This window comes from Sceloporus undulatus, chromosome 9, assembly GCF_019175285.1.
Source record: "Sceloporus undulatus isolate JIND9_A2432 ecotype Alabama chromosome 9, SceUnd_v1.1, whole genome shotgun sequence".
Classification (NCBI taxonomy): Eukaryota; Metazoa; Chordata; class Lepidosauria; order Squamata; family Phrynosomatidae; genus Sceloporus; species Sceloporus undulatus.
The window spans coordinates 24443829-24461653 of NC_056530.1; the positions used below are offsets into that span (position 1 = coordinate 24443829).

At 43.6% G+C, this 17825-nt stretch overlaps 1 protein-coding gene across 1 annotated transcript in view; it reads left to right on the plus strand.

The window, feature by feature from the left end:
* The first annotated feature begins 14 nt into the window (after positions 1-14).
* CEACAM5 (CEA cell adhesion molecule 5) overlaps positions 15-17825 on the plus strand; it is a 35764-nt gene continuing 17953 nt past the window's right edge. Inside the window, exons 1-7 of the mRNA XM_042438819.1 lie at positions 15-136; positions 5671-7246; positions 8153-8413; positions 9598-9870; positions 11207-11458; positions 12712-12984; positions 15072-15323. Coding sequence (XP_042294753.1) covers positions 7069-7246; positions 8153-8413; positions 9598-9870; positions 11207-11458; positions 12712-12984; positions 15072-15323 — 1489 coding nt within the window. The 5' untranslated portion in view covers positions 15-136; positions 5671-7068. The remainder of the gene's footprint in view (positions 137-5670; positions 7247-8152; positions 8414-9597; positions 9871-11206; positions 11459-12711; positions 12985-15071; positions 15324-17825) is intronic.

Below are 17825 nucleotides of genomic sequence, written 5' to 3' on the forward strand. Positions count from 1 at the left end.
CGGGTCCAGTTCTCCAACCGCAATCGCACCCTGGCCATCCAGCAGGTTCTCCGTGAAGATGCTGGGAACTACCAGTGCCAAGTGTCCAATTTAGTCTACAACGTAACAAGTGACGCCTTATATGTCCCCGTGATCTGTGAGTATCTGGCGGTCACCATCGCCAGTTCGGTCCGGTCCGGTCCACACCTCTTCTCTGTCCTGTTTTATCCTGTCCCATCTGCACCTCTTAACCAGGTGCTTCCATTACTTTCTAAGTTCTTTTTCTTTCCAGTCCTTTGGCAATTTCTGTGCTCAGCCATATCTTACCAAGAACTGGGGTGTTGTCTTAAAACTACTGGGACATATAGTTCCAGCATCCAAGAAAGTAGTTTATTGCAATCATAGTTGGAGTCTTAATAGTGTCATTTTACTTTCCTAAAAAGTTACTAAGGAGTTTCTGTTTATTGCTTTTGTTGGGGGAAATGTGAATGCTGACTGTGATACAAATGCTCCCTTTCCTTTGACTCAGGAGCTGCAACAAAGTAAAAGGCAGAAGTGTGAGCCAGGACTAGAGATGCATCTGCACTGCAGGAGTAATCCAGTTTGAGACTGCTTTAACTGCTCTGGCTCAGTGCCAGGGAATCCTGGGAATTGTAGTTTATTGTGGCCCCAGAGCTCTCTGACAGAGAAGGCGCAATGACTCAGAAAACTATGATTCCCAGAATCCCATAGCATTGAGCCATAGCAGTTAAAGTGGGGCCAAACTAAATTCTTTCTGCAGTGCAGATGCAACCTTGGATCGTAATGTATTTCTATATGAACTCCATATGGAATTGCTTATTATTTGAAATGTTTGACGCCACCCAAATCAATTGTTGGATTAATAAATTAAAAAGAAGGCTTCTCCAGTTTGTGAGTAGCAAGACCTGAAGTCCTGTCATACCACACAGTTATAGCACTATGATCCACTATTAAGTGCCATAGGAACATCATGTACAATCCTAGGATTTGTAGTTTTGGAGGGTGCTACAATCTCTGCAAGGGCCTCTTTAGTATCTCTCCAAACTGTGGACTCCAGGATTGTTGGTTTGGCACTTAAAAGTGGGATCATAGTGCTATAACTGTAATGTGAAAGGACTCCAGGTCTTGCTGCCCTCAGACTTCAGGACCTTCCTTTTAAAAACCAACTGATCAATTATGGAAAGGCCCACAGAATGTGAGGAGAACATGAAGCGTGAGAAAGACAGGTCTCCGAGACCGGGAAGGATTTTCCTTTCCTGCCCAGAGAGAGAGAGAGAGAGAGAGAGAGAGAGAGAAAATTCTGTTTTTCTCTTCCTCCTTCGTTTCTCATTAACTTGACAACCGTTTTATTTGCTGGCGTCAGACACACAAATTGCCGGCACCAGTAACTGTTGCTCCCAGGGGTAAAAGGGCAGCTGGCAAGAAGATTGGGAACAGCCGCTCAAATGGCTGGAAAGAGAGACAGGTTGGCCCTGGCAACTCCTGGTAAAGGGAAGGCATTGGCTCCCTTGCCCTGAGATTTTAGGCCAGGTCATTTTGGAGCATAAGAAGAAGGCAATGCCATTATTTAATATGGTTATTGACTGTTCATTTTATTCATTTGCATCCCACCATTTCCCCAGACCTGGGATCCAAGGCGGGTTACCAGGAGCCCATTCACACCACAAAATTATATTGTCCTCAAGGGGAGACGAGACGCCTGCCCTTCCCAGTAGCCCCAAGGCAAAAGCAAACTGCTGCAGCTTCTCCTAGTTTGAGTGCCCTTCCTCATTAATAACTTTTGCCACGTTGACTATGCTGTGATGTTGCTTGGCCACATGTGTCCCTGTGAAATGTTGGAAGGGATGGGTTCATAATAACAAAGCAGCATCAGAATCCCATAGGCAGCCATTATGTTTCATTAGGGAGTTATCACACGAAGGAAATCAGGAGTTTATGCAGTGAATGTCCTGGGAAAATCGCGCAGTCACACGAAACGACTTCACATGATGTTGCACAAAACCTGCCATTAAACTGGTCACAAAGAAGCATTAATGTATATGTCCTGCAAACTGGGTTCAAAGTGCAAAAGCTGTGTGCTTTCCATGAATTCAGCCGTGGGGAAAGGCAGGATCTTGGACTTCCCAGGAGGCTCAGGCAAAAGCCAACAGCTGCAGCCTCTTCCAGCTTCTCCTCATTAATAACTTTTTTGTAATGCTCTGGGACCCATGCAAAGAAAAAGGTCTATATCTTTCAGCCTAGCAAATTACAGAGAGTCCCTCTTGTATCAATGGTGCAAAATGCATGGGGCATCAAAGGCCTTATTGTGGCCATACTTCAGGCCTCCCGGGATCTGATCTTGTCAGTATAATTATTTTAATTCTTGAAATATAGAGCTGGAAGAACAGGTCCCTGAGGCCCAAATGGTCATTATAGCAGCCTATTATCCAAACAGTAAATTCAGTTTTGCTGGGTATGACGTACAAAACCAGATCACCGTGCCTCGTGTTTCTAACAGAACAACTTGGCCTTATTTGTGTTCTGGGAAAACATGCTGGCTAGAGTTAATTTGCTGCTTGCAGAAGCTTTCCTCGTGCCAAAAGGAAAAATAACAAATAACAAAAAACCTTGCACACACTGTCTTTGTTTTAGGTTTGGTCTTATTTAAAGTTGACCCACACAATCTGGAACAAGCCCATTTCTCCTTTTTCCAAAGTGATAGAAGTTGGATAGGTTGGCATGTGTTTGTCCCATGCCATTCTGCCTTTGCAAACATTGAAAGAGATTTTTGTCTGTTTTAAGAGGGGGGTGGTTGGTACTTTCAGAACTGGGAAAGCTCTGTCCACGCTATGCAGTCCCGACTGTCTGACAAAACCCATATCTCCCCATATAAGTCTGACTTAGATTTTGGATCCTCGCAGGACACCTTTCTCTCCATTGCACCATCTCCAAGCTTGTCTCTTGAAGATATGAAAGATACAACCTATGGAACTCCCTGAAGAAGGAGGCTTGGATGCATCTACACTGCAGAATTAATCCAGTTTGATACCACTTTAACTGCCATGGCTCAATGCTATGGGATTTTGGAACCAGAGCTCTCTGGCAGAGAAGGCTAAACTTCCTGGGGCCAGAAGTATTTTGGATTTTGGATTTCCCCTCTCCATAGATTTTGGAATATTTGCATCTAGATGATGAGATATTTTAGAGATGGGACCCAAATCTAATCATTTCATGTATTCATTTATGTTTAATATACACCATGTAATTTAATACATAATATATTTTATTAATAATTTAATAACTTTGGGACATGGGTGGGACATAAGTCTAAAGTAGTAGCAATCATCATCATCATCATCATCATCATCATCCCAATTGCTGGAAGAGGGCTCAGCAGGGCTCCAAACCAAGAGGGAATTCTGCATAGAAAAAGCATGCAGACACTCCAAGTCTTTAGGGAGAAATTATTTAATGCAAATCCACTTATTTCAGTCTGTAGAAAGCAACAGAGCAAAACATTCCAGCAGAATAAAAGAACTCCAAAGAAGGAATTGCAATATTTCCCCCCCTGCGTTTTTCCTTTGAAATTCTCATGCGCTTCCCTGTGGCTTTGTCTTTTTACACATGAGCTGCCTCTCAGGAGATCTACTTCTTAAAGATGGGCTTCTAAATAATTAAAACGAAGGGATAAATAAAAGCGAGGTCGCTTCTCTTGAGCACCCCAATTGTGTGCCAGATATTGGAGTTTGCTCAAAGGGAGAAAGGAGACGATGAGTGTCAGCCTGGAGCCATTTTCCAGAAATCGGTTTCAGAGTTGCCCCTAAATCCTCCTGAGCAGACAGTCTCTAATATGTGCATCTCCCAAGAAGAAGAAGCAGCCCTCCAAGGCGGATGCTGCTTTTTTATTGCATCTCCCTAAAGGTCAACTTGGTTTCCTCTAGAGAAAGGTAGAATTGGCTCGGCCGCATCTGCAAATTGACGCCAGCCAGGGCTTGGAGATTGTCCTTCCTTGTTTGTGCAATCTGATTTATTCTTCCCTGCCTCCTGTGCTCAAGTGCTGGGCAATAAATCACACTTCTGATCCAAGGCTGAAACTAAAACCTGGTGCCATTCCTGTGTTTGTTGCAGTATCGCCTTCTCCATCTAAACTCTTCAGAGAAGAGTTGCAATCCCTCCAATATTTCATTTGGCTCATATGGGGACAAGTGTGGCGGAGATGGCAAAGAAATGAATGAGGATGAATAGAAAAGCTAGGAGAAGCTGCAGCAGGTTGCTTTTGCCTGGACCCACTGGGAAGGGTGGGATTGTGCATTTCCCCATCCACACTCACACTCTCTGGCTGAGTTAAAGGAGTGCAAACTACTCAGTTTGCAGCAGTGGAAGTAATCTGAGGATATGAAAAGAAAGTGAGAGGAAGAGAGAGAAGCCAGGACATTTTAAAAGCAGCTGAAAGAGTAGGATGACGGGATTATTCAGGACAGTCCCTAGCAAAAGGGACGCTTAGATGATACATCTTCCCTGCTCCATATTAATCCTCCTGCCATGGTATATAGTACGTTACAAAGCACAGGCCCTTTTCATGATAGTCCCTATAGCAACAACCCCCTGCTGAAAGTCCAAAAATACAAGCAGTTATTTTGTTTTGTCTGTCTGAAAAAGTTTCTAGCAGGTTTCATCTCCCTGCAGAGTTGATCTTTTGTAAAGTGAATGGATCTTGTTCTCTCAAGATCAAGCTGCTCCCACTGCTAAGAGTAGGGGTCAATGGTCAGCGTAGGGATCAAGACCAAATAGTAGTGATCAGTGGTCAGAGTAGTGGCCAAGACCAAATAGATAAGTGCTACTCAGAGTAGTGGCCAGTGGTTAATACTTTAAACAGAGGCTGGATGACCATCTGTCAGGGGTGCTTTGACTGAGAGTTCCTGCATGGCAGAACGGGGTTGGACTCTATGGCCCTTGTGATCTCTTCCAACTCTATGATTCTATGTTTCTAAGACCAAATAGATCATTGCTACTCAGAGTAGTGGTCCCTGGGGTTCCCAGGAAGGACAGAAACAGTTGTAATGAATGGGCACAAATGTGGTGCTGATCCTTGGCATTCAGCACAGAAGATACCCAAGTGTTGCTGATTCTCCAGGGTTGCCCCAATGGTTCTTCCAAATGACGCTTTTGAGACGTGAAATCGTGCTGCCTCATTCATGGAGGTTTGCAGGGAGTCCAGGCAGCATGATTGTTCAGTTCAGATCCTCTCCTTCAGATCCCACTTCTGCTTGTCAAAAGAATGTAAAAAAGGAATAGCATGACATTTTGGATTGATGGTGGTTGAATCCATCTCTCTGAACACACCCATGAATTCATTGCAATCCAAGACATTATTGCAGAGGAGAAGAGCAGGCAGTTAGCAAGGTGCTGAGGATTAAAGGTAGCAGCCTGCGGCTATAAGATTAGTTGCAGCAGAAGTAGATACAGTATTTTGGGACCAAGGCAATATGTCTTGCAACAAGTGTGAGATGCAGAAATGCTGTGGGCGCCTGTCTGGCAGGGAGCAGATGGACTGTCTGTGTGTATTCAGAGGAGCTCTCATTTCTTGAAAAACTCCCTTTTCTGTCACTTTGCTTTGAAACAAAACCTTGTGTCTTTCCAAAAAAAACCCCACACTTCTGCTCTGTCTCTTTGATTCCCTTCTTTGTGAAGGAATCTTTCCAAAGGGATCGTGGCCGGGAGGGACCTTCCCCTCCTTTTCCTTTGCATCTCAACGTGTGAGCTTTGTGTGTTTGCCCCAGACGGACCCGACGCAGCCATCATCATGCCAAACGCGAGCACTTACTATGAGCATACTGACATCAGGCTCACCTGCGCAGCCGATGCCTTTCCGTGGCTGGAATACACTTGGCTCTTCAACGGCAGGATCTATGGCAGCGGAGAAGAGCTGATCAGCCCAGATGTTAGCAGGGCCCAGAGTGGGAATTACACCTGCCAAGCGACAAATGTACTCACTCACGACACGGCAAGCACCACCCTGGAGATCCAGGTGGTGGGTGAGTAGCCGGAGAGTGGCCTGGCGCGGCTGTCCATGGCTGGTCTTCCCAGCAGCGTGGCCTGTCCTTCGCATTCCCTTCGCCTGTCCACTAGCTGTCCTTTCACTTTGGGCAATAGACGGCTTCCATTTACATCCATTGTTTGCGTCGCCAGATGTCAAACTCTCTGTCGCCTGTCGTGTTGTGATCTGTGGTGTTTCCCTCCAGCGGCTGGTTGAGTCCTGTGTTGGTTGGGGTTTATCCTCACATCTTACCCTTTTCCCTCTTAAGGTGCATCTGTTCTTCTTCCTTCTGAGCTTTCAAATTCATGATCAAAAGGGTTCTTAGTGACGTACAATAATGTCCCAGTATAACAAAAGCAGGAAAATAAAAAGACAAATGGAGCAGGGGGAATTAACCACATTAGTCATCAGTTTCTATAAAAGCTGGCCAAATGTCCAAATATAAGTCCATTTGTAAATTTGGCCCAGGCCTACATTCTTTCAAATGTTGCAAAGCATTGTTAGATCTTCTGTCCCTTGGATCGCAAGTGGAGGAAAATTATATTTCCAGTCATACATCTTCTTCAAACCTTGTCTGAGGAAGGAATCTTATCTGTCATTCAACTTTATTCTTTTTCCTTTATAGCTGTAGAGTAGATGTTGATGTTGTTGTCTTTCCATGCCAGGCTTTAATGGCGTAATTTCCTCTCACCATTGGCTTCTGAATCCCTTTTCTACTGGGATCCTAATCTTTCAGACTTGAATCCTCACCAGGAGGCACAAAAGTGTCATCTCCTCACTCCTGTCTTTATCTAACACTATTCAAAAATGTTTTTTCCTAGTGATCTCTTGCACCTCTCTGTGCCTTCCATCCGCTTTCTCTCAATGTCGGCCTTTCTCCCCCTGAATAATTTTAATGCAGTTAAATTCATGAAGTGGTGGAGGTATTCTGTTAGAAGAAATATGGAAACCTTTGCCAATTGTTTTTTCTGTCCTCAACAGGCGGTATATATAACGTCACCATCCTTGGCCCTTCAAGTGTCATAGAGCATGACTCTGTCAATTTGACATGCATGTCTATAGGCCCCAATGTATCTTACCACTGGCTTAAGGGAGGCCAACTGATCAAAGCAGGAGGCCAAATGCTCACACTCAACGCAGCCACCAGGGATGACGCCGGTGCCTACACCTGCTTTGGGAACAACAGCATCTCTTACAGCTACAGTGAACCCCATTGGCTGGAAGTCTTCTGTAAGTTTGGTTGGACTCTAGGTGTGAGCAATGGCAGCCAGCTGGCGTCCCATACTTTACACCCTTCCACAGTCAATCCCTCGGTTGTGTTACACCCGCAATGAGGGGCGTCAGTTCAGCCTCAGTGGCATCACTAAAGTTGGCATTGTGGTAACTCATGGTGTCACCCTTCTCCATAGACCTCCTCCCATATCAGACCAAGAAGAGTCCTTAGTAATGTTTTTGTACTAACGTTACTGTGGGAAGGTGGGGGCATGTGCCAGTTTCCCTTTATGCTCCCTTTGTGCCTCCGCTCCTCTTTCTTCCCTGGATGGGTGCAAACTTCCATGGTGCAGTTGCATCACTGGGGTGGTGCGCATGGTGTCACCCCACTTGGTGTGCTCCACACTTCTCACATTTCCCTTTTGACACCTTGTGTTCTTCCCCAGTAGTAAATTCCCCCCCTTCTTGTCTGCTCACACCCTTTTAACCTCACTCTGTTGTGCCACATGCCTCCCAGTTTTCATCTATGAAATTTTTGAGGATTTGCAGTTAAGGTTTATAGCAAATTGCAACAGCAAGTACATTTCTGTACCGCTTGTCAGTGCACTTAAGCAGTCCCCTAGCGCTTTGCAATGTGTAGGCCAATTGCACCCAACAAGCTGAGTGCTCATTTTAGCCACCTATGGAAGGATGCAAGGCTGAGTGGACCTTGGAGTCCCAGGGATCGAACTCACAACCTTGTGGCTGTGATGGGCGGCAACACTAGCATTTAACCACAATGTCACCAGGGCTCCCAATATTTTATGTTTTGCGAGTTTGTACGTTTTGATGTCGCCACAGCAATGATTAACTGAGTGTCCTCTTCAGCTGCTGGCAGTGCATCCTGGCCTTTTCCAACCTGTGCTTTTCCTGTGTTTGCTCTAGACGGGCCAGACAAGCCCATCATTGAACCCAGTGAGCAGGTTTACCTAGAGCACTCCACCCTTAACCTGTCTTGCTCGGCCAGCTCCTTTCCCTATGCAAACTACTCGTGGTATTATAACGGAGACCTGGACACGGTTCAGAACGAGTCTCGATACGTGATCCGATCCCTCACTATGGGCGACGCAGGCAACTACACTTGCAAAGTGGCCAATGACGTGACCGGCCTTGTCAACAACGCCTCCCTGGAGATCAGAGTCCTGGGTGAGTAGCAGGGATGCTCAGGGCAGGAGCCCAGAAGATGCTCGGATTCTGTCCTGCCGCCATTTTGACCTGCTTCCATCTTGGGAACTTCATTTTCTGCCCTGCGATGATTCCTGGACTTGTGATGGAGTTATTCTCACCAGGTGTTCGGTTGGGATACCTCACTGTCTCTGCACACCGGCCCCTCCTCTTGTTTACAATTTGATTTTATTCTCATTCCAAATCCATGGTCCTTGGTGGACTCTTTTCCTTCTGGTTCACATCTGGATCAAAATTAGACTGAGATGATGATGGTGATTATTATTATTATTATTATTATTATTATTATTATTGGTGGACCATTTTTCAGTACTGTAATCATTAGGAGAAAATGGAATTACTTTGTTCTTGCATTCTCCAGCTTCTGTCTTCCTTGGCACCTCATTCAAAACTTTATACTATATGACATATATAGATATATAATTGCAATCGTGTATAAGCAGTTGTGTATAACCTTCTGGTATTTCTCTCCTTTCCTGTGTTCCCTTTTCAAGATCTTTCCTTATAGAGATATTAAAGTTGGTTAATATGCGACTAAGATTTCAGAGACCACCTGCCAACAATCCCATACTATCCTGTGTCTGTAAACTCTTCCAGTCGCTCATCTGTCTAATATCATCATTATTATTATTATTATTATTATTATTATTATTTACTTAATCTTGAGCTCTGTCATCTTCATCTTCTTTGGGTGAGGATCTCTGTCCCCAAACTGGAGCAGGAGTTTCCGTAACAAATCAGTAGATAATTCATTCATCTAAAAGCAAAGCCTTGTCTTTGCCTTCTCGTTTCCAAATCTTCAAGCAAACCTTTCCGTCCCCATTTGATCCACTTCATCTTTCATATAAATCTATTGCTCTTGCAGTAAATTCATACCATATAGATTTAAGTCTTATGTCGTTCTCTGTGTTCCAATACTTTGCATACGTCGAATAGTTCCTTACTGCCATGGTTTGTTGAGGTTTTGTAAATAAAGCAACAGTTTCACTTTCCAGGAACAAAGAGATCCTCCAAGGCAGCTATTTCCAAAATGGCTGTAAGAGATTGGATGCCAAATTTAATTGCAATAAGATAACTTCATGGCTTCTGCTTCAAATAGTACCCAGCCAACGCTCTCCCGACTTCCCCCTTTGCTTTCTCCACAGAACCAGTCAGTAACGTTGTCATCACCAGTGCTCCCAGTAAGGTCTTGGAACACTACATCACTACTCTGATGTGCAACTCAGCCGGCACCGATGTCTCCTACTTATGGCTCAAAGGGAACCAGAGCTTGGAGGCTGGGGAGCGCATCTCTTTGAGCGAAAATAACCAGATTGTGACATTCAACGCAACCCTTCGGACCGACTCAGATGTCTACACCTGCTATGTCAATAACACCTTCTCTGGTAGTGCAGGCAACTACACACTCACTGTTTTGTGTAAGTCTAGTTTCTTCCCCCTCCAAGGAACACTGAATGGGAATAGAAGATGTGGGGTGTTGGCTGAAAGCCTGGGGTGGATCCACACTGCAAAATTAAGGCATTTTTAAACCACTATTACATCATCCTACAGAATCCTGGGATCTGTAGTTATTACTATTTGAAGCATCAGATTTCTCTGATATTAGATGGATAGATAGATAGATATAGATATAGATATAGATATAGTTTGGTGAGGCATCAGCTTTCTCTGAGAGACCCTGCTGACTACCTCACCAAATTCCAGGATTCCACAGGAATGGCAATGAAAATGGTGTCGAACTGCTTGAATTCTGCAGTGTGGACCCATCCCTGGGTGGGCTTAGACTGTAATTTTGGAAGTATCCATATAGAGTCAGGTCTTTTAAGAAGTGACAAACGTAGGCCCACTTCTCCGTCAACATTCATCAAATGGGCATAATCAGTGCATGTGCTTTTTAAAAAACATGACCTTCATGTATATATCAATCTAGAATACCAGATTCCAGATTTTAGCACACCTATTGCATTATAGTTTTTTAAAAATACCATATGAAACCTATTACTTTAATTTAACGATTTAATACAAACAAGTCATTGTGGCACCTATAGTTTAATCTGGACCATTGTATATTGGTGCTAGTTCAAGAAGCCACATGAAGCCAAAAAGTAACACAATACTTTTAAAGTTGAAGAATTGGAACAAAGATTTCAGACAGTCAACCTGCCTTTTTCTTTAAAAACAAACAGACAGCCAGACAGAAAACATCTAGTTCCTAGTTGACAGCGTTTCCTAAAATACCATGGAATAAATGTCTAGATTTAGCATCCTGGCAGCGTTAACTTCCCCTTTTGGGTCGGCTAATATCTGCTTTGCTGTCCAAGGCAGAAGGATCCTCGATAATGAGTCCCAGATCACTTATGGGTCATCTAAGGATTTTCTGCTATTGGGAAAAAAAGTCATAGTTTCTATCAAGATTTTAAATTCTGGGAGAGCTGGGAGTTGTAACTATCTCCTTTGCCCCCTGCTCAGAACAACAATGCACTTAAGAATTAAATTTTGTGTAGAAACTAGTTTTAATTTTTAGACACCATAAACCACTTACGGGTTTCAGGGGCTACACTGAATCTCCCAAAAAGGCTTTTCCATGGATCCCCCCACCAGCAATTCAGCTTCCTTTGAACCTAGAGAGGGTGAAAAGTGTGCTTTGGTGCCCAAACATCCAGACATGCACCAGTCCATCCTGTGATGTTGCATTTTCCTATTTTGGTATCTAATTCCCTCCAAAATCGATTGCCTCTCCTGTATCCGCTCCAGATGGGCCTGATGAACCTATAATCAGCCCCGATATCTCACATTACGAAACGGGATCCAGCCTCAATCTCTCCTGCGATGCCGATTCCAACCCACCTGCAAACTATACTTGGTTTTTTAACAACCACACACATGAAGGGAGCAACTTACAAATCCCTAATCTGTCTTCTAATGACATGGGAAACTACACCTGTGTGGCTTCTAATGTGGAGACTGGCTTGAATAGCTCTCAAGTCCTGGAGATCTGGGTTTTGGGTGAGTATCCCCAGGGCTGCATGCATCCGTAAACTCCAAAACATACTTCTAGTGGTCTACATACATGTCTTCATGGACCTCTTCCAGAATTCAGTGCAGATGTTTTCTTGCTTTCCATTCTGTTCTGCACTTTTGGGCGTTATCTCAGTTTTTATCCATCCAGCAAGTGATAATCCTAGATCCGGAACTCTCTGGTTCTTGGTCTTTGTTTTCCATGGGTTGCTTTATGTCTCCTACTGTCACATCAAATGTTAAGCATCCACTTCTTTGTGGAGTCTCAAATTAAGATCATGAATGCAATGCCCTTTTCCTCCCCAATATTGTACTTCCGTAGTAACCTCCTTGTACAGTGTTTGCTCATGTGATTCTCAAAACTCTGTGCTCTCTGGGTTTATTTATAACTTTTGGCTCCGCTGCTTATTGGTTCCCTTCAAAGGTTTGTTGCTTGCAACCTCTTGCTTCTGTGTTCCTATCTCTGTCGGGTCATTGGTACCTTTTTGTGATAACTGTGGAATCTAGTCAAGGCTGGAAAAGCACAATTGAACCTTTCTTGTCTATGGAGCATGGTCCATCTGTCCCAAATCAGGTCCTCGCCTGTCATCTCTCATTCGCAGCTTCCTCAGTAAATAGTAAATGTTGTGTCCCTTCTTGCTCTTCTGTTGGTGAATGCAGTGGTATAGTTTCTTGAAACTATTCTCATTGGAAGATATAAAGGGCATGTGAGTTCTGTAGGCTTAAGCAGGTGGTGGTTGCGCCGTCTTTTGGCTCATTGTAGATAGCTTTCTGCTTCTCCATTCTTCTTTCTTTTTTGTGATACCTTCAGTGATCACAAAGAAGGTGTAAACCTTGGTTCTTCTCACTCTGTTGCCAAACCCTCAGATTAATCTAGGCCTATCTCCCCCTCCTTTTTTAACTGGTGTCCATTTTACCATTCATCCTCCCCTACATATTGTCCTACAGTTACAAACATCTATAGCCCAAAAGTGGTGATAAACTATATCTCCACATTTTGGTATGAACTTTCATGTACTTTTATTACTCAGTGACCCGTCCTTAGACTTTTTGTTTGGCTGCAATTCCCAAACCGTTTCATCTTCCAGTAGCAAATGGATCGTGAAGGAAAGGAGCTCCCAAAATGGCTGTGAAAGGCTAAAGCTACGTACAACTTGGCTACAGCCCAAGAGGCAGCTTTGCCAGTCGCACCTCAGATCCATCCAAACCTCTCCCGACTTCCCCCTTTGCTTTCTCCACAGAACCAGTCAGTAACGTTGTCATCACCAGTGCTCCCAGTAAGGTCTTGGAACACTACATCACTACTCTGATGTGCAACTCAGCCGGCACCGATGTCTCCTACTTTTGGCTCAAAGGGAACCAGAGCTTGGAGGCTGGGGAGCGCATCTCTTTGAGCGAAAATAACCAGGTTGTGACATTCAACGCAACCCTTCGGACCGACTCGGACGTCTACACCTGCTATGTCAATAACAGCATCTCTCATAGCATGGGCAACTACACATTGAATGTTTTGTGTAAGTTTGGTTTTACCCTTGAGGGAAGGTTGACATGATAAAAGTGGGAATGGAAGATTGACTTGGGGACTGGAGAAGGTGAGATTGGGCCTTTTGGAATGAATTTCAGAGGGTTTTCTCTAGATAAGAAAAAACACAACTTTTAGGGTTGTATATATTTACAAGAACGGTAACCCTGAGACAGACAAAAGTGGGGAGGCCCAGATTTTTGTGGCCGTTCACCTGAGGTGTATGGGTAGCATGTACGCCTTCTTGAAATCATGAATGTCATGTCAAGGCTCCTTTGTTTTGAATCTAGAGTGCCCAAATCTTTGGTTTTAGTTCCTACAGCTGTAATAATTCAAATGCTGGAAGTGTTTTTTCTTATCTAGAGAAAACCCTGTGAAATTCGTGGGGTTTGCAATCTGAAGGCGCACACACATACGCCTGGCATAGAATTATGTCCTGAAGGCACAACCAGCTTCCCTTCTTCCTCCTTTCCTGCATCACATCCCAACCCCTAAAACCTTGTGCCTTCTGGGAACTTGGTCCTTGATGTTAAATGCTATGCTGGGCCAGCTTTGACTTATGGCTCTCCTAGGAATGGGGAGACCTGCAGACCCCCTTCCAAACTGGTCCCAGCCATAAACCTGCTCAGGTCTTCCTGCAATCCAGAATCTTCAGGTGGATTCTGTGACATAAGCTTCAATAGACTAGGATCCAAAACACACTGCAGAAATAATCCAGTTTGAGACCACTTTAACTGCCCTGGCTGAGTGCTAGGGAATCCTGGGGATTGTAGTTTATTATGGCACCAGAGTTCTCTGACCGAGAAGATAAATGTCTCACAAAACTACAGTTCCCAGAATTCTCTAGCAGTGAATTCAGGGCAGTTAAAGCAGTGTCAAAGTGGATTATGTCTGCAGTGTGTTTTGGACCTTAGCCACTCCATGCACCTGAGGAAGAAGTGCAAGGGCCTGTGCAGAGCAGTCATTAAGGCCAGCTGGGGGCAGAGTCGGGGTGTGACATCCATACAACGCATGCCCTGACTCTGCCCCATGGCGGTGTGAATCCACATGCCGCTTCACATGGCATGTGCCATCACGGTGCACCTCTGGTACTGTGTCCACATGACTCAGCGCCAAAGGAGTGCCTTAAAGCTACGACGCCATGGCAATTGTGCCCTGGAAAAGCCAGATCGGAGCGCAGCATGAAGTTGCCACAGCCCTGATAAAGTGCATCTGGAGGCAGCTGCAAGCTGCCCAAATCTATGAAAGCTTCTACTACAAGATCTTTAGCTCAGTTAGCTTCCCAGGTGCCACAAGATCCCTTTGCATGCTGGTACCCCAGACTAATATGGCCATGTCTTTGAATCCTAGGGACAAAGCCAGTCGTTCCTCCAAATTTGAGATATCTGATAGGCCCTTTTTAAAGAAAGCATTTTCTTCAGTTCGCACTCTCAGCTGACCCTAATGTTTTCCCATTTATCTAAGCATTATGCAGCACACTTTCCCACAAATGACTCAAAAGCAAGTAACAAGAGGCTGCTGAAAATAGCTTAACATATGAATGAGTAGATTACCATACAGCCCTGGCTGGTTTGTTTCACTTCCCATTTTCGGTCAGCTGTGTCCTGTTTTGGACTCTGTGGGGGAAAGATCCCATCATAATGACTCCCAAATTAAAGGTAATGGCTATGAAACTAAAAAAAATCAAAACCATTCCTGGCTTTCATCAAAGATTTTTAGTTTTGGAAGAGCCTGTGAGTTCTCTATTGCAACCACCTTTGTCTCCTTCACAGACCAAACAGCATCCCTGGGCATTAAATATATTTAAAACTACTTTAAATTGCAATTTATATGCAAAACTGCTCTTGGAGGAGGTGTTAGTCTTCCAAGAGGGCTGTTCTGTGGTCTCCGAAGGGACCATCCACCATCAACTCAGTTTCCTTGGAACATAAAGAGGGGGGAAAGTGTGTTTTGGTGGCCAACCGTCTTGACATTCACAAGTCCATCCTGTTATGCGTTTTACCTACTTTGGTACCTGATTCCCTCCGAGACCAAGTGCTTTTGCCGAACACATGCCTGTATCTCCTATATCTGCTCTAGATGGGCCTGATGAAGCCGTGATCAGCCCCAATAGTTCATATTATGAAACGGGCTCCAATCTCAGTCTCTCCTGCAATGCTGCCTCCAACCCACCTGCAAACTATACTTGGTTTGTTAACAACCAAAGACATGAAGTGAGCAACTTGCAGATCTCCAATCTGACTTCTAATAATTCCGGAAAATACACCTGCATGGCTGCTAATTTGGAGACTAACTTGAATAGCACTCAAGTCCTGGAGATCTGGGTGGTAGGTGAGTATCTTCAGGGCTGCATGTAAACTCCCCAAATTAGTTGCATGTGTGCATGGGCTTTGTGAGTGAGATCTGGTGATATTTCTTTCCACATTCCCTGTCTTCATAGGACCCCTTTCTAAATTATGCTGACTTTTTGGGTGTCCCCCATTCTGCAGCCGTGTTCCACTACTTTCTGTCTACCTTGTATTTGATATTTCAACATCTCCTACTCCTTGACTGTTGATTTTTGCAGGGGATCCGATTTCTTGGGATTCTGCATGAGTTCCAATCTCCCGTCAGTTTCAGAGCATCCGTCCTTCGGGGGAATCTGCCAATCAAGATAATCAGATCTCTTTCTGATAGTCCACTTCCTTGGCAACCTCTTTGCATGGTTTCTCTTACATTTATTCTCAAGGCATATCTTGGATCTGAGCCTTGAGACTGCTGTCTGTTGCTCACAACCTCACATTTCTGTACACCTTCTATGCACAGTAGTGACATAAATATTTGCTTCTTTCGTGCATGCATGCAGTAAGAAATAATTTATTTTTAACCTGCAGGACATTTATTACCTCTGGGGGTCTTTAAATAGAGATTGGGTAGACATCTTTCAGGAGCGCTTTAGTTTTGTATTCCTGAACAGCAAGGAGTTGGACTAAGTAGCCCCTGGGGTTCCTCCCACCATTAAGATTATGTGATTCTAGGCCAAGATTGCAAGAGGTTATGTGCATTTTATAGGGACAGATGATCTTTGAAGACTGTGGTGGTTTTTTAAGCACAAAATACCTTGGGACCTTTTTTTTTGCACAAATGTTGACTCTTGCAAAAAGTACAGTATCCGCTGGGGTTGGTCTCCAGGATCCCTCATAGATGTCAAAATCCATGATGCTCAAGTCCCATTAAATACAGTGGTTTTAGTAAAATAACAAAATCAGGGTTTACTTTTAGGGTTTTTCAAGCCGTGGATTGTTGAATTTGTGGGTGCAGAATCAAGGTGTGAAGACACCTTTTTTCCTTTTTCTTACTAGAACTGAAAGGAAAACTTGTGAATGTTGTTTTACATCTCCTAATTCTTGTCAATGGTGCTATATTGCAGCAAGAGTGGGATCTGTGCAAGATTCGCTCTGCTCCAAGTCTTTCTTTTCCAGGGAACTTGGTCCATCTCTTCCAAATCAGGAACTTAGTTATAAGTTAACACTCGAAGTTTCTTCTGTTTTGCTTGAGTTATTTCTTGCTTGTCTGTCAATGAGTGCAGTGCTGTGATTTTGGTGCAACTCAATTTCTGTCCCTCTTTGGAAGAAATTTGAGGAGTGTTGTGTTGTGTTGTGTAGCATAAGTGACACTTTCTCCATCTTTTGGCTCATCCTTCTATGATACCTATGAGATGCCTCTCCGTTTTCTTTCTCAGCAGGCAAAACATGGTTGATGTTACTTTCAATGGTCCTTCTGAGATGGTCTTGCTGGAACTTCCCACAGCCTTTTTTAATGCCAGATAAACATATTCTTTACAAACTCTATGAGGATAGTAGTCGTAGTAGTAGTAGTAGTAGCAGCAGCAGCACCAACACCTCAACCTTGGTGCTTGCTTGTGTAATTTTTCTTGGATTGCTTAATAATTTTAATACTCCATCCATAATAAGTGGAAAACTGGTCCATGGACAGAGTTTTGTTAACGTCTTGTTGAAGACCAAATTGCGAGTCTGATCAAATGTCAGTCAGGGCAGCCTTCAATATAAGTGTTTTAGGAAACAGTGGCAAGAACTGATGACTTACCTGGTGACAGGTAAGATGACTTTCAAAAGAGGTAACACATTGTATGATGTTTTGTCGGTGAGACTCAATGCAAAATTGCTGCCTTAGGATAAAAAGGTTATGTTAAGGGCAGTTAAGAGTCAATAACCTGGTTTTGTACTCTCTCTTTGTTGTTTAAGGGCTGGAATCATTAAAGTAAATATGAGTAATACTTTTGATTATATTTGGGTTACAGGACATTCCTTGATGTCCTATTCATTTTAATGAATGTCCTTGATGTCCGTTTGAGTGACTGGTCCATGCTTAAAGTGCCAAATTAAAATGTGGCAATCATCATGGATAATCAGAACATCCATAGCCATAGTTTTATTTATATATATTTATATATATTTATATATATATTTATATATATATATATATATATATATATATATATATATATATATATCTCCGTGGGATCTCTTGCCAGTGCAAACTCCTCACTTGCCAGATCACTCCTCCCTTGGCATCCATCCATCTATCGCTGTATTTATAGCCTGCCTTTCTCCCACACTGGGACTAAAGTCAGGTTACAAAAAGGAAGAAAATACAACAAAAAACCTATAATGCTTTCCTTGCCATATAATACAGTGTCTAAATAACAAGAAATATTTGTTGGGAAGAAGAGATTGTGGATTATACTGAGTACTAGACTGATGGATGGATGGAAGGAAGGAAGGTCAATCTAATGCCATTGATCAGGAGGGGAAGAGAGAAAGAAAAATGACG